The sequence below is a fragment of the Pantherophis guttatus genome, chromosome 2 (assembly GCF_059756535.1).
Source record: "Pantherophis guttatus breed Tessera chromosome 2, ASM5975653v1, whole genome shotgun sequence".
NCBI lineage: Eukaryota > Metazoa > Chordata > Lepidosauria > Squamata > Colubridae > Pantherophis > Pantherophis guttatus.
In genome coordinates this window covers 169,730,360-169,757,222 of record NC_142064.1, presented here as the reverse complement: position 1 = coordinate 169,757,222, position 26,863 = coordinate 169,730,360, and the positions used below count along the sequence as shown (strand labels likewise).

General features: G+C 40.6%; 1 protein-coding gene across 1 annotated transcript; it reads left to right on the top strand.

Moving 5' to 3' along the window:
* Positions 1-12: 12 nt before the first annotated feature.
* LOC117660161 (cytochrome P450 2C5-like) lies at positions 13-20,539 on the top strand. Its single transcript, XM_034408234.3, has 9 exons — positions 13-265; positions 13,100-13,262; positions 14,124-14,273; positions 15,715-15,875; positions 16,867-17,043; positions 17,833-17,974; positions 18,730-18,917; positions 19,674-19,815; positions 19,943-20,539. The coding sequence occupies exons 1-9, from the start codon at positions 92-94 to the stop codon at positions 20,140-20,142; spliced, it is 1,497 nt and encodes a 498-aa protein (XP_034264125.2). The 5' UTR covers positions 13-91; the 3' UTR covers positions 20,143-20,539.
* The last annotated feature ends 6,324 nt before the right edge of the window (positions 20,540-26,863 follow it).

The window sequence follows — 26,863 nt, the reverse complement described above, 5'->3', positions numbered from 1 at the left end:
CGATTGGGGCTCCGGTTAGACTTCTTCTGTCAATCTTGTCTCATTTAAACAGTTTCTGGGAGTTTTGAAAAGGAAAAGAACTCAGAAGAAGATGGAGCTGACATGGACAGGAGTTCTGCTTCTTCTCTGTATATTTTTCACCCTTATCTCATCTTTCAAAATGTACAAGAAAAAAGGGCAGCTGCCCCCTGGACCTACTCCATGGCCTATTCTGGGGAACCTCTTTCAGCGAGATGTACTACCTTTATATAAACATTATCAAAAGGTAAGGCTAGTTAACTATTGTACCTCTTCCAAGTTTCTGATGATGACTTTGAAAAATATCTTCTTTAATCGTATTAGTTTGATTTATTCTATAAACAACCAATTTTATTTGGGGCTCATGTGTATCTTCAATGGGAATTATAGTATAAAGTCACCTTGTAACAATCTGATAAACCCGCAGTGGAGGTTTTAAAGTTCATTACCAGCGGTGGGTTGCTACCGGTTCACCCTGGATCAGGCGAACCAGTAACAGCAGCGGTGGGAGGCTCCACCCATCCACCCAGACGCGCGCGCCCACAAGCAAACCAGTAGCGACAGGTTTTGAAACCACCCCTGTTCATTACTGTCATGGTAAATGTCTAACTACTACATCTCCCTGATCACCCGGACCTGCAAGGGTTAACTGACCACATATCCCATAACCCCTGTAACCACTCCTTGCCTCTTTGCCCCTCCTCCTGGGCATAAAGGCTCCGACCACGTGGTCCACAGGGTATTCCAGATGTATACCTGAAAGAGAAAGGTACAAGGTCAGTGACCTCCAGTACCATTAAATCTATAATAAAGTTACAGAAAAGAATCGAAGTCTGTCTTTGAGTTATTGGGCTAGATCCAGCTTTCAACAAAATGGTAGCAGAGGTCAGTTGCCCATAACTCCAGATAATGACTGAACCCAACACCTACCCTGAAGAAGCACACAGAGTAGAGACCAGAGCTCTTACCAAGAAGATGGCTGAGAAACTTGCAACCAAAGCCACAGCCATGGAGGAGACAGAAGCTGGAAGTGAGCAGGACTCCAGCCTGGACTCACAATCAGATGAAGAGGGGCCATCCATGGAGATCACCGCCCTGGAAGAAGAAACAGCACAGAAAATGAATAAATTCAAACTCTCCATCCTGAAACTGATGGAGGCAAGCAGCGACAAAGAAAACCTCATCGCGGACCTTCAAAGCCTCTTCGAGCAGCAAGAAGCAGTGATTGAGCCCCCAAAGACCACCGAGAGAGAAAAGCCAGCAAAAAAGGGTAAGCCACCCCAACCCGATGATCCTGAGCTGGCAGAATCCATTTTTGCGCCCTCTTCCCGGCGGCCATCTTGGGACGAGCACCAGCCAATGGGAAGCCAGGATTTGAATCCCTTGGCGCGAAAATGCCCGAACCCCGAAACAGACGAGGGGGACTCAGAAAGCGACAACGAAGAGCCCAACTCTGAAAGCGACCATGAAGAAACTACAATCACTAAGAAAAAAACACCTACCGATCTCGAGTTGCAAAAGGCAATCGAGACCATCACCGCTGCCCTGGGCTCCGCTTTCGAGCCTCCTGCAGCACTCAAAAAATCAAAGAAAAATCCTGGAAAACACAAGAAGGCCAGGACAACCAACAATGACCAGGCAACCGAGTCACAGCCAACTAAAGACACTGCGCACACCAACAACCGGCACAAAAGACCGCCCACCTGCAGGAAGGATCAACCACAGGACTCGAACTCGCCACTCGCTACACCAACTACGCGAGGCCCGAGAGAGAAGAGAAGAACCGGCTACTCACCAACGCCATGACATCCACCAGGCCGATCCACGCGATCAGGGACCAGCGACCACGAGGGAGGATCCGCCGCTGCCGTCGCCATTACCGCCGAGCCGCTGGGTGCAGGGAATCCTCAACCTATGACCTCCGCTGCTGCCGCGCCGCCGACCCGTGGAAGTCCTCAACTTACGACCACGTCGCCTCCTCACCTTCTACCCTTCTTCACCGGGGATCCGGCCATCCAGCAGTGGTGTCCACCTTCAGGAGGAATTTTCAGACCCACCAGGGGTGGGTCCAGCCTCCCACCGACAGGCCTAGGCCTAGGCCTGGGAGCTCCAGCAACAGGAACCTCACCCAATAGACTCCAGCGCGGAATGAGTTTCGCGCATGCCCAGTACCTGCCTGTGACAAGAGAAGCAAGCTACGTAGATCCAAGCAAGTACAGAATGGCCACAGACATCCGAAAGCCTTATTGTGAGTTCAATCACAGTTTGGACCATGGACAGCTCCCCCCAGTAAGTAACCTTACTAACATTTCTGGGGCAAATTATGCCAATTTGCCAAAATTACAGTTAGATGGGGGTAATGTTATAGAATGGAGTCAACAATTAAGAGTTGCTCTCATGAGAGAGAATGCACTGTTCCTAGCTAACAGACCTCCCCAAAAGCCCTGGTCACTGGAAATTGACTGTATTCATCACAGGGCATTTTGTATCATGTTAACCTCCATTCCATCTGCCATGTATCCATCTATTGAGGACAATCTGACTGTTTATGATGTTATGCAAAAACTATGTAACCTGTTTTATAGCCAGAGTAGAGCCACTACCACTAGAATATCTAGGGAGTTCCACTCCACCAAGCACAAGGCAGGGGTCCCCATGAGTGAGCACATTTTAAAGATGAATGCTACAAGGGCAGAGCTCATGCAGAGGGGGGAAATCATCACTGAAGAGAGCATGATAAGCATAATCATAAACTCTCTTGATAGCAGTTGGGACACTGCTATCCCAACTAAATAGCCTCAGCTTGCAATACCTAACACTAGGCGCACTGACCAGTCAGCTCATTGCAGAGGACACTCTGAGGAGGGAACGCCAACTATCCAAAAGGGATCCTAGACCCACGAAGAGGGTGGATTTCCAAGATAGGGCCAGGGATACCTCAGAATGTTATTCTTGTGGGTCAAGGAACCACTTAAAGAGGGATTGCCCCATGAACCATAGGGACAGGGGACAGCACGACAGTAGAGGGGGGAGGTCACCTGAACGCAGGTACCCAAAGGAAAGGGGGCGAGGGTGGTCACCCAACCCCAGGAAACACCACGAGCGCAGAGACCACTCCAGGGACAGTAACTCTGGCTCCATGTATGGGATCAGGCACGATGACCCAAATGACAAACATAAGGCAGAGAGAAACACATGGCTCCTGGACTCAGGGGCCACAAGTCACACTACTTGTAACCCAGAGCTGCTAGACTCACTCACAGAAGTAGACTCAGAAATAAAGGTGGCAAACCAAAACAAGGTCAAAGTAGTGGGGAAAGGAAACATACACATCACACAGATAGGGGATTTAAAAGGGGTACTGTACGTGCCAGAGATACCCCACAATGTGCTAGCCATCACAAAGCTGACACGGGACACAAACATAGAGATAAAATTCAAAGATGGAAAGGCACACTTGATCAAGCAAGGGAAAGAGATAGGAAAGGTGACCATACACGAGGGACTTCCCTACTTCACACCCAACGCAAGGGAGGAAGAAGGCATTGATACCAACACGAACCACAAAGTAGATGAGTATCCAGAAATAGAGGGGGTGCAGCAAGAGGCAGGAAGTGGCCATGAGAAGGCCAACAAGTCTGTATCTATCGGTAAGCCATTGCATGATAACTGTGCCCACCTCCTCCACAGGAGGCTGGGACACATAAGTTTCCCCATTGTAAAGAAAATGACGGAATGTACCGAGGGTCTCAAAGTAAAGAACTGCGAAAACTACTTGGAGTGTTCGGTCTGTAAGCGTTCTAAGATCAAGGTTAAGGCCATCCCCAGGGGATCCAAACGAACCACAGAGTCCCCCTTCCAATTGGTGCATATGGACTTGGTAGGGCCATTGAAACCCTCTGTAGGGCATAGGAAGCGATTCTTCCTCACGATTGTGGATGACTACACTAGATACGGGTATGTCTACTCCCTCAGACACAAAAATGAAGTATTCCAAAGGTTTAAAAAATTCCACAGAAGAGTAGATATGCAACATAACATGAGAATAAGGCAGATAATGACAGACAGGGGCTCAGAATTCATGGCCAAGGAATTCACAAGGTGGCTGAGAGAACAGGGCATTGCGCATTACACCTCTTCACCTTTCTCCCCCTTCCAAAATGGAGTCTCAGAGAGAAAGAACTGGGTATTGCAAACCATGATGAGTTGCGCCCTGGAGGATGCTGGGATGGGGCAGCATTTCTGGTCAGAGGCACTACACTACGCTAATTACACCCTGAATAGACTGTGGTCAAGCTCTATCAATAAGACACCATACGAGATGCTATACAACAGAAAGCCCAACATCGCACACTTACACATATTCGGCGCCCCAGCCGATGTCCACATCCCCAGACAATTAAGAAAGAAAGGGGAGAAATTATCAAAAAGACTGAGATTCGAAGGTTACGAACCGGGCACAAAGGGCTACAGATTTGTCGACAACAACAACCGGTTTGTGGTTTCCAGGTCAGCCAGTTTCCACGAAAATGCAAACTGGTCGAGGGTACACTCCAACGACATTCCCACCAATAGGGTCACATTTGAACATGACCAAGGGGAAAAGGAGGTCAGAGAGGTCGGAGGGCATAAAGCCAACAATCGCAAGGCAAGCATCAAAGAGTGGAAAGAAGGGCACCCTTCCCTGAAGATAGATGACCTGACAGACAAAGAGGCAGACAACATGCAGGAAACCGAGCCAACCCCCAGCAGGCCAATCAGAGAAACCAGAAACAAGCTGCCAAGGAAGCTGGAGGACTACGTTATGGCCATCCACAACACCCATTTCACGCCCAGGTCATATGAGGACATCCTCGGGCTCCCCCAGAAAGAGAAAGAAAAATGGATGTCTGCCATGGAGAAGGAGATGGAGAGCCTAAGAAACCTCCAAGTATACTCACCTGCCCAAATTCCAGAGGACAAAAAACCAATAGGAACCAAATGGGTGTTCAGAGTTAAGACATTAGAAGACAACAAGGTCCTGTACAAGGCAAGACTAGTCACGCAGGGTTTCGCCCAAAGATACCCCAAAGACTATACAGACACCTACTCGCCAACTGTCAGGGCGGAGAGCGTCAAAAGCGCCCTGGTGGTGGCCACCATCCTGGGCTTGGAGGTTTTCCAATTCGATGTACAAACAGCGTACCTGCACGCCAAGTTGGACAAAGAGATATACGTTAAAGCACCGCCTGGGTACAATGAGGGCGGGAACCAAACCTGGCTGCTGAACAAAAGCCTGTACGGGCTCAAGCAGTCGGGCAAAAGGTGGTATGACTGCCTAGCCAAAGCTCTCAGATCCATGGGCTTCGAGGCCACCTCAGCCGACAAATGCTTCTTCACGAAGAGAGAAAACAACACATTTGAAGGTGTGCTCGTTTACGTGGATGACATCTTGTACATCAGCAAGCACAAGGACAGATGTGACAAGTTCGCCACTGAGCTGGGTAGCCACTTCTCCCTAAAGTCACTTGGAAAGATCGATAAATACCTAGGGGTCCAAGTGATAAAAACCAACAAGGGTTTCCGCCTCTCCCAGAGAGAAAAGATCATCGAGCTGCTGTCCAAATGCAACATGTCTGAAGCAAAACCCAGCGAGACCCCCATGCAACCAGAGTTCCTGAAGACCATGTACGAGGAATCTGAACCTTTCACAGACAATAAGTTGTATAGATCAACGATAGGGTCACTGCTGTATATATCCAACTGGACCAGGCCCGACATCGCCTTGGCCGTCAATCTACTGTCCAGACATGTAAGCAAACCCACGGTAACACACTGGAACGCCATCAAAAGACTACTTAGATACTTAAAATTCAGTGCGGATGCCCTACTCTGCCTAGAGCCAGAAACATCCGAGAAACCAAAGCTAACCTGCTATGCTGACGCTGACTGGGCTGGGGACATAGAGTGCAGAAAAAGCACCTCTGGCTACGTGCTACTACTCAACAATTGCCCCATCCATTGGTACACTGGAAAGCAAAAACTGGTGGCCACATCAACTACGGAAGCAGAATTTGTTTGCCTATCCAAGGCCACAAACAACTTAATATGGTTCGATGACCTGCTCTGCAACATCTGGGCTGAACCCTCATATCCAATAGTCATCCACGAAGACAACAAGGCAGCGATAGAGATCTCAAAGGCCGATGCTATAGGTCAGCGGTCTAGGCACATTGACATTAAATACAAACACGTCAGGCAGTTTTCAGAAATAGGTTTCATTAAGGCAGTACACTGTGACACAGAGGAGCAAACAGCAGATATTCTCACTAAACCCCTACCACATAAACAGCATGCGTACCTCATGTCTAAAATGCATGTCTACATGTAATTCGTGCCTGTACCTGTATATTCTCTGTATGTATGCAACCACTTCCCCAGGTACCCAGTTAGACATTTAGAGGGGTTTTTGTCATGGTAAATGTCTAACTACTACATCTCCCTGATCACCCGGACCTGCAAGGGTTAACTGACCACATATCCCATAACCCCTGTAACCACTCCTTACCTCTTTGCCCCTCCTCCTGGATATAAAGGCTCCAACCACATGGTCCACAGGGTATTCCAGATGTATACCTGAAAGAGAAAGGTACAAGGTCAGTGACCTCCAGTACCATTAAATCTATAATAAAGTTACAGAAAAGAATCGAAGTCTGCTTTGAGTTATTGGGCTAGATCCAGCTTTCAACAATTACAATATATAGTAACAAGAAAAACTTTACAAAAATAAATCTAGAGCCCCAAATTTGTAACATTTGAACTGGCATCAAATTCACCGAAACCTCCTCGTCCTCTAGCTACCCTGTTTGATTCCAGGTTGTTGAAATGCAGATACAACTTCTGTCCTAATAAACCTCATCTTGGCTGCAAAAATCAGATGATCACTAGATGCCAACAAAGGCATACAGAAACACAAACTCTTTCCTACAGTATTAGGGAAATCCAGTCCCTTGAAGCCCACTTAAGTTACCAGAGATGGTTTATCTTCATGAATGGTAGCATTTTGTTCCTGTTTCCATCCTTCAAATGGATCAATTATTCTCTTCCATGCACAGTTTTTTTCATCTGTAATCTTTTTTTTTTGTAAAAAACCAAACAGCCCATTCGTATACTTCTACTTCAGTAGCCCTTTGTAATATAATTCCTTCCACATTGTTTGGAGCACTCCTATATATTCTTTCCTTATATCCACTTTCCATTCAGTCTGTTGGGAAATTGATCTACTGTATATGTTATTATTTTTCATGAAGTACATCAGTTTTTCTTTTTGCAATACTTTTGCAATACGCTCAGCTTTTTCACTTCTTTCCTTTTCTTCTGAGTCCATTTTGTCATGGCCTGTCCTTATGGATTTCTTTATTTATAGCAATAGACTTACAATATATATTGTTCACAGTGCTTTACAGCCCTCTCTAGTGTTTTACAGAGTCAGCACATTGCCCTCAACAATCTGGATCCTCATTTTAACACCTCAGAAGGATGGAAGGCTAAGTCAACCTTGAGCCTGGTGAGATTCGATCTGCCAAATTGCAGGCAGCCGGCAGTCAGCAGAAGTAGCCTGCAGTATTGCATTCTAAACTGTGCTTCCACAGCTCCTAATGCATGAACCAAATACGTCAATGGCAGACTTTTGAGCATTAGAGAAAGATAATTCTTACATTTTGAAAAGTCAGTTCAACCTGTGCCTATTCCTTTTCTGTTTCAGTTGGGGGTGACATAATGAGATAATAGCAGTGTTCCAATATCTAAGGGCTGCCATAAAGAAGAGGGAGTCAACCTATTCTCCAAAGTTCCTGAGAGTAGGACAAGAAGCAATGGATGAAAACTAATTAAGGAGAGAAGCAACCAAGAACTAAGGATTGAGTTCCTGACAGAACAATTAATCAGTGAAAAATCTTGCCTCCAAAAGTTGTGAATGTTCCAACACTGGAAGCTTTAAAGAAGAAATTGGACAATCATTTGTGGTCTGCAAGAAAATTTTGGTGGTCTGCAGAGAAATTTTTGCATTTCTCTCGAGTAGCCCAGCCAAGGTTTCCTGTGCCACTCACGCTTCAGCGTTTGACTCCCAGAGACAGGATAGGGTCCTTCAGGCAGTTAGCTTGGCTGCCTGTTAGCAGAGGGAAGCAGCTGGAGTCAACCCTGGCTTTGCTGTCCATTGCAGATGCTAGATCGGCCCCTTGCAAACTCTCCTCTCTCGAGGAGTGCTTGCTGAAGCGGCACGGGAAACTTTGGCTGGGCTCCTCGAGAGACGAGAGTTTGCAGGGGGCCGATCTAGTGTCTGCAATGGACAGCAAAGCCAGGGTTGACTCCGGCTGCTGTAGTGCTTCCTGGATGCGGTTTACTGCTCCGAGCCCCAAGGGCTCCGAGCCCCAAGCACTCCCTCATCAGTCCCCCACAGCAGCTCCCTCCAGCCGGCAGGTTGAGCCCAGCACTGGCACTCATATGCCAAGCCAAGCCCTTCGTCTACTTCAAGCCATCCCCCATCAGGGGGACTTCACACAGCCCTTGTCACCCCTTCCATTCTTCTGCCCCCGGCCAGCCTTTTGGATGAGGTAGAAATACTGGATCTTCAGAGGTTGGGTGGCTATGGTCGGGAAGAAAAGAAGAAGAGATATCTTTGAGGTATCTTTGCCCGACTTTTCCGCGCAAAGCCGACTGGCTCTTTCCCCTTCTTTCCCTGTGGCTTTTGCTGGAAAAAGAAAAAAAGACCCCTTCCTCTTTTTGTATCCAGCTGGTGCTTTCCAAAGCTGGCTTTTCCAGTGTTAGCTGCCCAAAACCCCTTTGATTGTGATTTTAAAAATTATCATTATTTACATTGGCCGTCCCTTTCCGGACATCTCCGTTTTTCTTATTGATTCTCCCCCCCAACCATTACTTTCCCAAGTCCTCCATTTGCTTCCAACCTGCTTTTTCTTGCCTGTGTGATTTAAAAACAAAGCTTTAGAAACACTGGGCTTTAAAGACTTCTCTTTGTATTGGATTGGTGGATAAATCCCAGACATGAATATGCCTATACATTTAAAATGGGAATGAGTAGAAATTCTTAAAAGAAATTTAGCATGAAGCGGGGGAACTGAGATTTGTTAGCTTTGCTTTCTTTGCTGCATTGCCTTGATTATGTTGTGGAAAAAATAATAATGGTGCACTGGTTAAGATTCTAGGTTGATGCTGATTAAATTTAAAATAGGACAGTTATGAATAGTGTACTGTAATTTACGGAAGAAATGATAAAATGGAAAAAAGCTGTAGTGCTTCCTGGATGCGGGTTACCACTCTGAGCCCCAAGCGGCAGGAGACAAGGGCTGCCTTGGTGCCACCAGCTGGCACAAATATACCACAGCAAAGACGGAATGCTGATGCCATGCAAATCCAGCCATCGCCACGGCCACTTAGCCCACTTGGGCTGCCCTCCCTCCGTAACAGCACCATTATCTTGTTCCGACCAGCAAGGGCTGCGCTCCTTTTTGCATATTGCACCACTTGCAAAGTTGCACATTGCACATGCCATCCCCTATGGCGGAGATTTCCAGCCCCACCACGGCCCAGTCCCATATTCCAGAGCTGTGGTAGTCACAGAACTGGCCCTTTGGTCATCCCTGCAGGTCGGTGCACCCATGTGGAGGAGCTGCTCTGGGATGACCAAAGGGCCAGTCCAGGGGTGAAATGCTCCGGTTTGGACTGGATTGCCCGATCCGGTAGCGATGGAGGCGGTTGGTTCGGAGAACCGGTAGCTAAAATCCCTGCCCCCCCCATTGCCCAGCTGAGCCACGCAATCATCAGAGGCTCTTTTTAATTTTTAAAAGGATTTTTTTCTACAACCTCTTTGGCCGAAAAAATGCTTTTAAAAGTAAAAAAAAAAGCCTCTGATGATTGCGCGGCTCAGTTGGGATCATTATTGCCTGATCATCAGAGGCTTTTCAAAGCATATTTTCTACAACCTCTTCCACTGAAGAGGTTCTAAAAAAAATGTTTTTAAAAGAAAAAAAGCCTCTGCCGATCAGGCAACTCAGCTGGGATCGTCAGAGGCTTTTAAAAGCATTTTTTTACAACCTCTTCAGCTGAAGAGGTTGTAGAAAAAATGGTTTTAAAAGTAAAAAAAAAAAAAGTTGGCCACGCCCACTCAGTCATATTAACCCCCCCCCCACCAAGCCACGCCCACAGAACTGGTAGTAACAAAATTTACATTTCACCACTGGGCCAGTCCTGTGACTACCACAGCTCTGGAATATGGGACCAACTTTCCCACCAATGTCAGCAAGTTACTGTCAGTGTGCCCGTCTTCGTTTTCCTTCACTCAGATTGACCAAGCTTCTTGAGAGAAGGAACACAAAAGAGGTTTCCAGGCTCCCATCTGAACGCCTTGCAGAAGCAGACAGGTAGGCCCAAAAGGCAGCTGAGCCTCCCAATGCCCCCCAGTAGTCCATGGGATTTAAAATTATGAGTTTGATGGTCCCTGAGGTCCAAAAGGTTGGAGACCCCTGGGCTAGAAGACCTCCAAGGTCCCTTCCAACTCTGTTATTCTGTTTAGTAATATTTCTATTTGCACTTAATAATGTTTGTAAACTACCATCATTCTGATTAACAAAATTCATTATATCCTTTCAAATTCTTTAACCTTAAAGGGAAAAAAGCACTTTCCCACATCCATTTTAAAAAATTAAACTAAAAAAAATAAATTCTAAAATCAGTAAGTTCTAATGCATCTTTTTAAAAATTTCCTCTTAACATACATACTTTAAAATTTGCTTTCAGTAATATTTCACAAGCTTTAAATATTACTCAAAATTATATATAAAAGAAAAAATATTTTTCAAACTCATTTATAAACATAAAGCACAAACTGCATTAGAGCTTTCTTTCAATTACATAGATCAAACCAATAAAAACCCAACTAACTCCAACTAATTCCTTTTTAAACCACTCCCTCCAAGTTATCCTCGTAGAATATTTTTTTTCTTTTTGTATACATCTATTTACAGACTCTAAACCTTTCTTTAAGTTAATACATCTTTTTATTTAATTGCCTCTTAACATAGATACTTTCAAATACACTTTCAGTAATATTTTACAATCTTTAGGAATAACTTAAGCAATATATATAAAAATGCATTTTCAAACCCACTTTATATCAAAGCTTTCTTTCAGTTACAAATATCAAACAGGTAAAAATCCATCTTGATTCCAATAGACACATTAAGTTTAAATCACTCCTTCCAGCTTTTCTTCATAGAATAAAATCTTTTTTCTTCTCTGGAATGTCAATCAAGTAATTATAAACTTCTTTTTCTCAAGAATTTCTCAACCTTGTTAATATCAAGAAAAAAGCCCAAAACTTCTCCTCTTGAAATTGCAGATTTTCTTGAAACTCTTCTTTCAATTGTGTTGGGAGGTTTATATTTAAACCATCATAATAAAGATTGGTGTCTGGTTTATATTCCAAAATTGCAATTGACTCCTTTACATTGTCAGCTACTTGTGAAATTGCTGGCGTGATTTGGTAACTTTCTGCACATAATTGCATCTCTGAAGTAGTTTAAACAGTTTTATTTTAACATCCTTGGAATATAGCTGGTCTGTTTTATTTAAGAATTTTTCAAATACATCTCTAATAATTTGTTCCTCCATCTTCTTAACTACTTCTTTAGTCAAAGAGTAGGGTTTCTTTTTATGTCACTTAAAAATTACTGGCCAATCAGGATTCATAAAAATCAGACAGTTTTAACCACCCACAGCAAAATAGACAAGCTGCCGAGTGTCAAAAGCCCCTCGGCAAAACATCACCTTGATGGATGATATTGAAGACCATGAAGGGGATCCGGAGAATACTGATGGATTCCAGCAACAAAACACGGTGGAGGGGGGTGTTGCGTTAGGACACCATGTACACTAATAGTGGGTGATGGATGGAAGGAAAGAAGAGGAGGGGTGGAATGGGAACGTAAATCAGCTGCTGAAGAGATAATGAAGAGGGGGGTGGAATGGGAATGTAAATCAGCTGCTGAAGAGATAGTAGTGCGGAGGGGAATGACGTCCTATGCCTGTGATGAGCATGAACGGAACAAGCAGCAGCTTTGATTGTGACAGCTGTGAGAAATCATTGCCTGCCTAATGATAGTTAACTGTATCCACGCCCTATAAAACAGTACGGGCGGAGAGCTAGGGCGTCTCCAACTTTGTTTTGCTTAGCAGCTCAGTCTCTACTGTACGCTGCTGTGTTGCCTCCATTAAACCAGGTTTTGGAACAAATCCTCCTTTTTCGTGTGTGCATGTTCGTTTGTGCCTGGTGAAGCACTGGCAGCTCCAGAGGGGCTGAGACAAGCTACAAATCACTTAAAAATGGGAATCTAGAGCCACAATTTTCTATTCTTATATTTCACCATCAAAGTTAAAAAAAAAAAGATACTCCACACTTCCTTATTTTACCTTGCCTTCAGTATCTTTCTTCCTTGTTGTTTAACATTAAAAAAAAATCCTCAAAAATGGCACAGATCTTCAAAGGAATAACAGTCTGTGGCTAAAGAAAATCTTTTCTAGCTTAATAAATATTAGTAGTCCTTAAAAGTGATTAAGAAATGAAAGACAGAATTTATTGTCCATTTGAAAAATCAATTCCAAAAATGTATTATTGCTTTTCAAACGACAAAGCTCTCATCAAAATAGTTTTCAGGCTTAGTTTTACCTTTGCAACACATAACTTTTTTTGTTAATGGTAAAAATATAACTTTTGCATTTTGGTCCTTTTGTGCTAGTATGCCAGAACCAAAGCACAGTTTTATTTGGAGCAGCTCAAGCTATTCTCGGCAAGCTAGGTTCTATAATCCACAGATACCAAACATAACATGGTTGGTCACTCACCAACTAGGAGATATATGGCATGTATTGGATCATATGATCATATGATTATATTGATGTATTTTATAGGTATTAAAAGTTATTGAAGCTCTGGTAAATTTAAGTAGTATTTCAAAAATACTTTATAATAATTTCACCAAAAATGCTTTGTCACCTAATTAACTGAATTTTCATCTAATTCTACCCTTAGCTTGCTGATAAATATGGACCTGTATTTACTGTCTGGAATGGATCAATACCAATGATTGCTCTTTGTGGGTACGAGGTGGTAAAAGATGCTTTGGTAGATCATTCAGAAGAATTTGGTGGGCGAATTGATATACCTGCTGTTAGGCGAATATTCCAAAATAAAGGTTGATCCTCTTTCATTTCCTTATTAGTTATTGTTTTTCTTTAATTTTCTGTACAAATTATCTGAATGCCGTTAATAATATTGATAGTTGTGAAAGATTCACTTGAAATGTCAGGTAAAGATATAGATTTGATCATACTTCTTGAAAAAGGAAAAAAATGTTTTTTCACCATTTCCTTTCCACTAATCACTTTTCAAGTCTGCTCAGATTGTCTCTTACATACAAAACAACAACAACAACAAATAACAATAATTTGACCTCTAAATTGGTCCTTTGGGAAGGCATCCAAAATGGTTTACCAATGAAGACACTTTTTGGCTTATGTTATCCAAATTAATGTCAATATCAATTTCATGTACCTTCAAAATAATTCGGATTTTGAAGCAGGATAGAGAAAATATTGATGCGTTTTAAGCTTTGATGTTGGAGAAGATTCCAGACAAGATTCCAAAGAAAACCCTTGAGAATATCATGGATACCCAAGAAAATAAATCATTGGACAAATCAGTCCAAAATTTTTACTCAAAGCAAAATGATTAGACTCAAATGATCATATTTCAAAAAGATTACGCAACGGCCTAGCTCTATAGAGAGAGTTGTAACTGTGGGAAATGTGGTAGGGAAGAGAGATGATGGAAATATAATGATGACAAGTATATCAAAATCCTCAAGAACTAGGTTGGAGAAAGGTTGTAATGGACAAACTCTATGTGGTTGCTTATAATTGACAGTGACTTGATGGTACATAATGAAGCAACCAAGTGGGGTGAGGGAAAATCATAACGTATAATTTTTTCCCCTTCTGCAAAATTTGAGAACTAATATAACATTGTGATCTGTTTCCTGTGTCCTTGGTTTCAGGTCTGACCACTACTGATGAGAAGAAATGGAGGGAACTGCGACGGTTCACACTGTCCACCTTGAGAGATTTTGAGATGGGGAAGAAAAAAAAGTCTGAGAGGGTGCAGGAGGAAGCCCTTTGTCTGGTAGAGGAAATAGCTACCACAAAAGGTAAAAAAAAAAAGAATCTGAAAAGGATTTGTTGTATTATGTGAAGTTGCAGGAAAACTAGATTGTAAACTTAAACTCAAATCCTCTGCACTTAAATACACAAAATAAAGAAAAATTTAGATAGGCAGTGAATGTCCCCCCTTTTATTTTCACAGTATTGTTCAGAAGCAAAGGGAAAAGTAATAGAGCTGTTTCTCCCTCTTTTCTATCCAATGTCAGCTTTTGGCTTAATAAAATTACAACCTTGCCAAGAAGTACTGATATCTTACTGTGGCTGCAGCACTGAGAGATCAGAAATTCTAGGAAGTTGTTTAATGGGGCAATTATGGCTTTATAAAATTACAACTTTGGCCAAAATAGTGAAATGTTAGGCTGGATGCAGTAACACACATCAAGCAAATTTAGAAATCAGCAAAAAACTTAATGGACAGGTAAACTAAGGGAGGTAAGGAACACACACATAAGAATGGGCTCCATGAAGGACAGAGATCTGTAAGGCAACATAGAGTTGAATTAAATTAACTCTTTAACTTTATTAAATTCTAATAAATAGTTGAAGCAGCTTTGAGAGCCATCCTTGTGGCCATGTCTCTTCTGGAAGGCGATAAAAATAAATAGGAAAAAAAGTTTATTTATTTTTTTTTAAATTGGGTATGTTAGCAGGAGAGAAGGATGGAGATAACAGAGTGCTTGGTTAAAAGTGAAAAAGAAGCAAATGTTTTTTTAAAAATAACTTAAACATAATTTTATATTAAACACCAGGCAAAATCAGCAGATTTGCTTTTATGGGGAGTTTGCATGAGGTTGGAGAACTGAAAGGCACTGTGGATCTAATTAAGCAATCATAAATAGCATTCCTTTAGTGAGCTGTGGTGCCTTTGAATATAATGTTTAATGGACAAACCTCTGGAATGGGAAGGGAGAAATAATGGAATGACTTGCAAGTGATATTATTTAAAGAAATATAAAAAGAAAACAGGAAAAGAAAGAGTTTAGAAGGAGGAAGGGAGGGTAAGACAGGAGAGCTCAGTTAAAAAAGGAGGCAGAACCTTTGAAGAGATGAAGAAGGGAAGGGACAAAGTGGAAAAAAACAGCCAGGAGCAGGAAAACGCAAAGGAAGGAATGAGAAAACAATTCTTGACTGAAGAAGACAGCAATAAGTTTGTGAAGAAACTCTAGCGGTAACAAAGCCAATCTTTGAATCTATATTTAATCAATTTCAAAGTGGAACATGGAAACACTATGTTGTATCTTGATTAAAGTGGTTATAGGATTTTAATATTGTGTTTATATTCCATTCTTAGGAAAGAGGGAAAGAATAATAGTTCCAATTTCTCTGACCTGAATCACTTTCTTTTGCAGTTTTGAGGTGAGATTTGACAAAGGAAAGATCCACATTTACTGATCCCACTCATAAACATCTGTGGTCTTTTTTTTTCAGGGCAGCCTTTCAACCCAAGGAGAATTTTTGCAAGTGCTGTTTCTAATGTGATTTGTGCAGTCATTTTTGGCAATCGATTTGATTACAAAGATAAAGCCTTCATAGAGAAGCAGAAGATTATTGAGTCTCAAATACGACATTCTGTTAGTTTCTTAGGAATGGTATGTTAATCCACCTGATCCTCTTCTTGTCATGAACCCCCATTTTAACTAGCAGGTGTGTTTGTAAGTATAAATCCAAGTCCAAGTCAGAAATGTAAAGATGAGATTTCATGAGCTACTAAGCAGGAGAAGGCAAATCTAGACATCCAAGCATAAATTGGTGCTTGGCAAAATCTCTTCTGGTTGGGCTTATTTCGTAGGGAACCATTTCCTTCTCTCGTAACTCCTTTGGGCCATGTCAGATTCTGGACAAATGTATATCTTCTTATCATGGAATTGTTAGACAACTCCCCTATTTTTATGCACACAGTCAGTTTCTGTCTTTGCCTCTTGGAGGACTTTGGCCATTTCCACCATTATCTCTTTGTGGAAGAGATGAGGGAGGCTAGGAAAGCAGTGGGAGAATCCCTTGACAAAGTATCTCCTACCAAGGATTCAGCCTAGGTGAGGAGAGATCTGGGGAAAAGCCTTTCGAAGACACTCCTCTTTAATTAACTTATTATAAATATAAATTTCTATTATAGTTTTCAAGACACTGTATTTACCTGACAATAGAATTAAAGATAACATACTGAAATCCTTGTGATTCTTGTCTTCTTGGCTTTGGGTCCATCTGAGAATTGACAACTAGCAATATCAGAGTAAAAGTTATTCTCTGAATATTTGGGGCATTAATCCTCCACCATAAGGAGCCGAAGTGGTGCAGTGGTTAGAGTGCTGTACTGCAGCTACTTCAGCTGACTGCTAGTTCAGCAGATCAGCAGATCAAATCTCACCGGCTCAAGGTTGACTCAGCCTTCCATCCTTCCGAGGTGGGTAAAATGAAGACCCAGATTGTTGGGGGCAATATGCTATTTAGTATACTGTCGATTGTTGTAAGATGCCCAGAGTCCTCGGAGAGTGGGCGGCATAAAAATATGATTAATAAAATAAAAATAAAATAAAATAATGGTCTAATCAGCTATAGTATTTAATGTGAACTCTATAACAGGTATACAATACGTTTCCAAAAATAGTGGAATTCTTTCCTGGGCCACACAAAAACATTTTTGCTGAAATTGAAAGTATCTGTGATTATATCCGTGAGAAAGTGGATTTGCACCAAAAGACGTTGGATCCCCAGAACCTGCGTGACTATATTGATTGCTTCCTTCTTAGACTGGAGAAGGTAGGTATAAATAACATATCTGCATAATTGTTTAAATATCTCTATTATGCATCTAAGATGGAACTAGTTCATCCTATATGAAGAAATATGGAAATATTTATTCTCCCCCCGCTTTTTTTTTGTTTACTTTTGGACAACCCGGTCATTGCCATTTGTTGGCATATGTTACTATTCCAGGCATAATTGTTGCTAAAGGTATCCATTCAATTCTGAAAATTAGGTCAAACAATAGAAATGAACTCTGTTAACTTTAAGACCGCAGAATTCTCCTTCAAAAAATGAGTATGCATAAGTATTTTCTTCCCATGCTGATTTAAATTTTAGAAGGTATTTCTTTAGAGATCTACAATCACAATAGGTGTTATAAAGATAATTAAGTAGCATTTTCTAGAATCCTCTTGTAGAGAATTATTAATTTCTATTAGGATTAGTCTGTCAGATGTAACAAATAAATTTCTATGGAACAGATTCAATTCTCTTTTCCAAGCATACACCTTAGGAATTGCTTAGGCCAGCTCCAACAACCTTAGTCAAAACTAGAGTATCAATTCTTGTGGTAAATATTTGATGGGTAGATCAGATAGGCTCTGATCTTCTTCCTCTGCATGAAATAGTGATCCCCAAAATATTTTAGAATTGAAGACCTTTTCTAGATATTCTAAAGTCACCCTGGTTGAATTACATTTCCTTTAATTGAAAAAGACACTATGAAAAGTTTCATGAATTAGTTTATTTCAATTCCAAGTAGAATTTTTTATTCTTCTGTTTCTCTTTCCATTTTCTTTTTAGGAGCAGAACCCATCTGAAGGTATCTACACTCTTGAAGATCTTGTGATTATGGTATATGGACTCTTTATTGCTGGGACAACAACCACAAGCCACGCTTTGCTTTGCAGCCTTCTAGTGATGGCTGAATTGCCACACATTCAAGGTATAAAAATACCCACAAATATATAAAGGTGTTGGTACTCCTAGGGTTGCCACTATTAATGCTAAGAAAGTAATGATGGTGTTTAAAGAAAACATATTTTTTAAAGAAAAAAGAAAGTAAAGATGGAATTGAAAGTAAACTCATTGCAGCTGGATTCCTTTTAACTCAAGGTACCATCTCCAACATTTTGAACCACACTGCTTCAGACAATGGTAAAATGGTTTTCCACAAGAATGTATAATTATGACATAGATGAAAAATTGTTACAGAATGTAATTAATCTTAATCTATGATACCTCCCAAAATTGCTTGATTAGTTATAGATTGAAACACTAGCTTTTTGGAAATGGGCCTCATGATTTTGGAGGAATGAATGCTTGTTTGCTGCTGGCATAATAAATGCATACATATAATAACAGTTTAGGAAATTAATTTAAGAACTGTATCTTTTCTCCTGACTACTGTTTATCCTGTTTTTGAGTGGAGACTCTAATCTTCAGAAAGCCCACACATGCTTTATGCTTACTGCCTGTCAAGATATCTAGTAAGGCAGAGATACAAATAATATGAATCTCATTTTGCACTAGAAAAGTTGAAGTGGTCTCTACTGAGAAATGACTCTGAGGAGGAGCCATTGTTCTGACTAGAACTGTCTTCCCTGAATGTGCTTTGGAAGACATATTTCTATTCAAATGACTGCAGGTGCTCAGCATGACAAAGTCTGTCAATCTCATCTCAATCTGTTCTTCTCACAGCTAAAGTGCAACACGAAATTGATGAGGTGATAGGTACAAATCGCACTCCAAGCATGGAAGACCGGTTGAAGATGCCTTTCACAAATGCCGTTATTCATGAAGTTCAGCGACATCAGAATGGGACTCTTGAGACCTATCCCCGGGCAACAACTTGTGACATCAAGTTCCATGGTTACACCATTCCCAAGGTATGGTGATACAAGTATTTAAGAAGGTTCTCTAGGGAAGAAAGGAAAGAACGACTTAGATCCTTGATATGAGGCAGTTTGAATAAAAGAGCAATTTAGAGAAATAGGTCTTGAAAGAAATACTGTATTTTTCGGAGTATAAGATGCACCTTTTTCCCCCATAAAAGGGGGTGAAAATTTAGGTGTGTCTTATACACCGAATGTAGCCCTGCCCACCCACTGGCCCCCACCCTTTGGCCTCTGCCTTGCAGCAGTTACCTCCTTGCAAGTAAACAGCAAGAAAAAACAGCTCCTTTCAGCTTCAGCACAGACTAATTAGCACAAGTTGATTGGATCAGCCTCCCGACTCTCGGCTAATTTGCTCTCAGGTGTTTTGCTCAGGACTCTGCTGCTTGCTGCAAAGAGGCAAATTGCTGGAGCAGATTTTTTTTTCCTTGTACTAATCAAGTATGCTGAAAATGAAAATGAAAGTAAAGCAGGCTGTTTGCTGTTTGCTGCAATGAGGCAAAATTGCTCAGAGGCAGAGGGAGATTTCTTTTTCTTCTTTTCCTCACCAAAAAAGGTATATGCATCTTATACTCGGGTGCATCTTATACTCCGAAAATTACGGTATCTATTCCTTCCCTCTTCATTCTTCAAGGTTCAGCAGACGGCTAGTCACTGCATGTTTTTATTTTAGGCAAGTGGAAAGCAAAGACACTTTCTTTTCCATATGAAATATTATCATCTAATGACAGTTTCTTCCTCTCCCTCTAGTGTATGGCTATTGTGCCAGTTTTCTCCTCTGTACATTTTGACCCTCTTCATTGGGAGACTCCAGAGAAGTTCAATCCCAATCATTTTTTGGATGAAAATGGCCAGTTCAGGAAAAAGGATGCTTTCATGCCATTCTCAGCAGGTACAAGCCTCTGGAACAGATTGTATTACAAGTTCATGTGCTTACCTGATCCATGTTAGTCTTTTATCAGAGACCATTCCAGCAAGTACTTCCTAAATAACCTCTGTTTTCTTTATTGCTGTTGTAGGGAAGAGGGCCTGTCCAGGGGAGGCCCTGGCTAGGATGGAGCTGTTCCTGTTCTTCAGTGCTTTGCTCCAGAATTTCACCTTCTCTCTGGTTGGGGACACCAAAGATACGGATGTAATGTCTTTCTTGAAGGACTTCAGAAATAATCAATACCCCCTTATACGAGCTGTTAAACGTTCAGTGGACACTTGTGGTCAATAATTAGGAGAAAGTACCTACATTAATAGATACTCAAATAAAGCATGTGGGGTGATTATTACATTTAAAGGCAATCTTAACAATGATGTGGAATACAAATATAATATTAACAATTAACAATACTTCTGAAATTCTTAATAGCTTTTTTTCCTAAACTATATTCATCAAATTTTCAAAATATAATTTGTACTGGAGATTTAATCATACAAGGGTCTCAGTTAGAAGTATTATTGCAAATTGATGTTGTGGACTAATCTATATTTGAAGGTAACAAGGAAGATCTTGTATTGTACACTTTGGCTAAATGCAAGGTTGAGTCACCTTCTGTTGTTATCTAATGGTTGTTTAAAAGACTGACAGACTGAGTATTGTATATGATTAAACTATAATATTTGCTATATCTAATCTCTGATAAATAACTTTATTATTGTGGATAGTAAAGAATTAGAACATATAATTTCAGAAAATCAATGGTTCCAAATTTACAAAATGCAAAATATACATTAGGATTTCCAAATGTAAGCCATTCCTCAGAAAATATTGTTTCATGTTTACTGGATTTCTCAAAGGGCTCTTGTTCTTTTTTTATCCACTATTTATAAAATCTCCTGTCAAAAAGCAAATAAATTGACCCAAGGAGATCCTGCATACAAAATGGAATTAATCAAGAACCCAGTTGCATGAATCTTAGACAGATAAATTATGCAGAATGCCCTCAGGGATATCCTATTTGTGATAATAGAATTTGATAATGGTCAAAACCTTTTTGGTGACCAAAATAAAAGAAATAGAAAGAGTGCAGAGAAGAGCAACAAAGATGATTAGGGGACTGGAGGCTAAAACTTATGAAGAAGGATTGCAGGAACTGGGTAAGTCTAGTTTAATGAAAAGAAGGATTAGGGGAGACATGATAGCAGTGTTCCAATATCTCAGGGGTTGCCACAAAGAAGAGGGAGTCAAACTATTCTTCAAAGCATCTGAGGGTAGAACAAGAAGCAATGGGTGGAAACTAATCAAGGAGAGAAGCAACTTAGAACTAAGGAGACATTTCCTGACAGTTAGAACAATTAATAAGTGGAACTACTTGCCTGCAGAAGTTGTGAATGCTCCAACACTGGAAATTTTTAAGAAGATGTTGGATAACCAATTGTATGAAGTAGTGTAGGGTTTCCTGCCTGGGCAGGAGGTTGAACTAGAAGACCTCCAAGGTCCCTTCCAACTCTGTTATTCTATTCTGTTCTGTTCTGTTCTGTTCTAGTCTAGTCTAGTCTAGTCTATTCTAATACCCTTCAAAAATATTTCAAATTCAATGTGATTCTTTGAACAAATTGATCTTTGATCTTCTTTTATTCTTTTCTGCTAGCTTTTTAAAATTTGAAATTATTTGAATTAAACCAGGTTGTCCTCAAATCAGAGACCAACTGCATGAAGCCCATATATTGAATGTTTGAGGGTCTCCACTTCTCCTCCCAGAAACCACAATTTACCCACCATACCATCACACATCTGCTTTGATGTAGGCACTTGGTAGTTAAGTGATGACCGCCCCCTCCCTGGTTTGTTGTGATCCTCTCTAAATTCTCTGAAACAGAAGCTGAAGAGGCAGATGAAATGTGCTGTTCATCTGAGGAGCTGGCCAGCAATTAAACATTTGAGATTGTTCTAGATGACAATGAGCAGAACAGTGTGTGTGTGTGTGTGTGTGTGTGTGTGTGTGTGTGTGTGTGTGTGTGTCTAACTCAGATCATGGGTGGGGCATATTAGGGTGAGCACATAGCTCAAGAACCATGCCAACAGCGACTCAGGGCAGAGCAAAGATGATCAGCATGCCTGCTCAAAAAGAAAAAGCACTAATGCCCCTAATTTAGCCATCCCAGCATCCGTGGGGTATCGGACTACTGTTTCTTGGTCTTTGGACTTCTACTGGAAAACAACTATCTGACTCCAGATCTTTTCCTTATCCAGCATTTGGATCCCAGTTCCCATTATTCTTTGCAGGGGTGGATGGGTGGGGGGGTGGATCAATGTAAGAAAATATAAATTAAAAACAATTTAACAGAAATCCCAATTTATGTTTAAAAAATAGATAAAGTTGATAAGTATTCCCTGGCAGAGAATCTTTTGCTATGTTATTCCTGGACAAATATCCAATTTACACCGTATATGCATTTTGTTAACAATTCACATTCATACTATGTATATGTAGAGTATTTTCTACATGGCAGGAAAAATCCAGAGAAATGGAAATAACAAAAGATCTAAGTGCCTAGGTTTTTTTCTAGATAAATCAAGTGACTACAGTTGATAAAGCACTGCAGATGTAAATCCCAATGAAAAATTGACATTGAATCATAGAAACATAATTTGTGTTGTTGTGGCTGCTCATAGCACTGCAACAAAACAAAACAGACCATGCCGAACCAATCTTATTTCATTCTTCAACATAGTGACTAAATTAGTAGACCAGCGACATAGTGTGGACATAATATACTTAGACTTCAGCAAGGTATTCAACAAAGTAGACCACAACCTATTTCTTGGTAAGCTAGAAAAAAAGTGGGATAGATAGCATCACCACCTGATGGATTCATAACTGGTTGAGAAACCATACTCAATGAGTAGTCCTTAATGGGTCTATGCCTAAATAGAGGTAAGTAAGCAGTGGGGTACCGCAAGGTTCCATCTTAGGCCCAGTACTCTTCAATATCTTCATAAACGACTTAGATGAGGGAATAGAAGGAGAAATTAACCAAATTGGAGGATGATATTAAGCTAGCAGGAATAGCAAACACCCTAGATGATAGACTCAAGATCCAGATGGATCTTGACAGACTTGAACACTGGGCCCTATCTAACAAAATGAAATTCAATGTAGAGGAAAATGAAGTCTTACACTTAGGCAATAGTACAAATCTAAACCAGGCTTAATAGCAGTAACTGTGGGAGGGATCTTGACAACCAGTTACATGTGAGCCAGCAGTGTGCAGCAACAGCGAAAATAGTCAATGCAATCTTAAACTGCATTAACAGAGGGATACAATCAAGATCAAGGGAGGTACTAATACCACTCTATAAAGCCTTAGTAAGACCACACCTAGAATACTTTATCCAGTTTTGGTCACCACACTATAAAAAAGATGTTGAGACTCTAGAAAAAGTGCAGAGAAAAGCAACTAGGATAATTAGGGGACTGGAGACTAAAATATATGAAGAATGGTTACAGGAACTGGGCATGGCTAGTCTAGTGAAGAGAAAGACCGGGGAGACATGATAGCAGTGTTCCAATATTTGAGGGGCTGTCACAGAGAGGATGGGGTCAAGCTATTTTCCAAGGAACCTGAAGGCCAGACAAGGAATAATGGATAGAAACTGATCAAGGAGAGATTCAACCTAGAAATAAGGAGAACTTTTCTGACAGTGAGAACAATCAACCAATGGAACAGTTTGCCTTCAGAAATTGTGGGAGCTTCATCACTGGAAGCTTTCAAGAAGAGATAGGACTGCCATTTGTCAGAAATGGTGTAGGGTCTCCTGCTTTTGTGTGTGTGTGTGGGGAGGGGTTGGGCTAGATGATCTACAAGGTTCCTTCCAACTCTGTTAATCTGTTAATCTGTTAAACCTAGTCTTTTGCTGTTCTTCTCATCTTTTGCAAAAGTACAGCAAAATCTGGAAGGATGATTTAAAAAATCTGTTTAGTTGTAAACGTGTGAAAAATCTAATCTGGATTTTGCAGAAGTATATCCAGGCAGTGGAAAAAGAAGTGTCTGTTGGGAATCTTGAAGCATCTCCATTCCAAAATGAAAAAGGTATTGATTAAATAAACATAATAAAAATCTAGAGGGGAAAAGAGAGCTGTTAACCAAAATTCTTTTAGAAAAAAAAATTACAATGCAGAACTATCATACCATATTCTCAGAGAAAGCGATCCAAATGGGGGGGAAATGGCACAACACTCCACGAGTGGGAATGGGAGAAAGGCAGAAAGATAGCAGATTCTGTGATGTATCTTTATCCTGATTTCTACCTCATTCTCTCTGGAAACATTCAGATTACAGTGCAACAAATGAGAATAATCAATGGAAAGAACTTTACTTCATTCATCCAGAGTGATTTCTAGTACTGAACAGCAAATTTTCTGCTGAGTTTCTCTGCTATCAAATTTCAGTAGTAAGTACTGTAAATATCAACTAAGTTTGTACTTTTCAGAATATTCTTTCAATATTTTGGGCTGTCTGAAATTTCCAAGCACTATTAAATTTGTTGTTCTGATCCTTCTGAAAGAAATCAGGGAATGTGCTGCTGTGGCTTAATCAGTTTTACAAACGCAAGTCTTTTTTGACCGTCACTAAAGCTGGCCATATCCAAACAATGAATGAGACTATTGGAGATACAATTTGGCCTCTTCCTAAGGACCAAATACTTTTACTGACCTATGTATGTAACTCTTGGCATACGACTCATAACATCCATGAGAGAAAATTCTTCATAAAACAAGCAGAGAGATCATCTCTGGTTTGTAAAAGAAGGCTCATTTCTTCCTCATAATGGACCATGTAAATTGATGAAGAATTGGAGTATTTGAATTGCCTGGACCAAAACAGGAACTAAATAGAGTAGCTTAACCAACGATAGAGCCAGGAAAATGCAGCTTGTCAAATGGGAGTTAAACAAATATAAAAATTATGGAGGCAGGACAGAATATGTTTCAAAGTAAAAGACTCAGTTCATGTTGGGTTCTGCTATTTTATAAACATTAAAATCTAACCAACCTTGAAGAGATTTCCAAAGTCCACCCTGTCACATTTCAAGGGAATTCTTCCTGCATGAACTACCTTTTGCTGATGACTCCAGAGACTAGTGATAGTGAAACACAATTCACTCTTCATAAACGGTAGAACAAGGCAAGGGCAAGACACATTTTAATATGCAGATTGTCAAGAATTCAGGACACAGACTGATCAAATAAGTAGCTGGAGGTCTGCACATTATTTGAAGGGTTAGAGGAAGCAATTATTTTAGATATATTTTTCCAAAAGTGCATATGTGATCCTAATATAAGATCTTAAATTCTAAGAAAATGTTCCTAATCATTAAAGACCATGATTACCAAAATCTTACATAGTGAATTGTATACAATCTCTTAAGTAGCATGGTCCCGTGCATTCATTATCTGGAGTCTAATCCTTCTTGCCAAATTATAGGTGCTGTGGATAATTGGGCTGACTTTTTGTTTGTTTGTTTGTTTCTTCTGCAAAAAATAGATAAAAGCAGGCCTACCTGCTGGTAAAAACATTTTTCAAGCTTGAAATTAGAAAATAGAGGGTAATAAAATTAAATGCTACTTACATTTTCATGAATAAATTATCAATATAGAAAAAACATAGTTTTACATTAGTTGGTAAATCTCCTCCTGTTGGGCACAGTAGACATTTCTTTGTGGTGTTACTTTAAACTATCTCAAACCTCAAGTCTGTTGAAGCAATTTTTAAAAGGGTTTGGGGAATTGTAAATCACCCAATTACATCTGCTCATTCATCAGATCAGGCAAGAGAGAGGTGCTGGGGGCGGGGATCCATCTCTCAGGGAACTGCATATGGTGACCCAAGGAAGCAGGCTTTCTCCTTATGGAACATTCTCCTCCATCAGCTCAGTCAACTTAGCTCCATCTCTTCCTCCTTATTTTCCAGAAATCCCTCAACACCTAGTTTTGTTGTCAAAAGACTGGTCACATTTTGAGGTTGCTCTTTTGCTGATTGAATTGTGTATGTGTGAATCTGTGTTTGTGTGTGTGAATATGATTGGTTTTGGCATGTTATTTTTATAACTTCTTTGCTATACACGAGCGGCCCCCAACCTTTGGGCATCAAGGACCAGTTCTGTGGAGAAAGGTTTCTCCATGGACTGGAGGGAGTGTGGTTTTGATTGCTGCCTGCACCCCGCGGATGGGGCTTCACTTGTTTGCGTGGCTCGGTTTCTGGCATGCCACAGCCCTGTGCTGGTCCGTGGACTGGGGGTTGGGGACCCCTGCTATACATAACCTAGAATCACTTCTTGTGAGATAGGCATAAAATTTGATAAGCAAATAAATAAATAAATGTTAATGAATTGCTTTTTCATATCCTGTAATTTGTAAAAGGGACTGCATAGGTCATCAACTCTTTGAAATTCACAAGTTAAGTCTCACCTCCACATACATGTAAATACTTTATGCAGATTTATGTCTTCAATGAGTGAATTTCCCATTTCCAATCATTCTGAAATTAGTAATTTGCTTCCCAATAATGAGATTTAAAATGAGTTTTGAATTATCTTTAAATCCTAAATGGCACAGTCAACATCATTATGTATTTTTTGAGTTCAAAGTCTTCCTGAATTTTTTTTTTACACTGCCAGTGGCCTGCAATTATCTTCAGATCCTCACCTTGGATAGTTACATAAAAGGAAATTTTCTTCTTTTGTGAACTCCACTTTTATGCACACCATGCTTTCCCCCCAAAATGTATAGAAACTATAATTTATTTGTCTCTATGGTCTGAAGTTAGGAATGTTGATAAATAATTGCCCTGTAGTGATAGAAATAAAAGAATACATTGTTTTTTAAAAAAAGGTTAGACGAAGTATGGAATTTATATTAGATAGTGGCTCCAATTGGCCTCCTTCTTTCAATCGTGTCTCATTTAAACAGCTTCTGGGATTTTTGAAGAGGAAAAGAATTCAGAAGAGG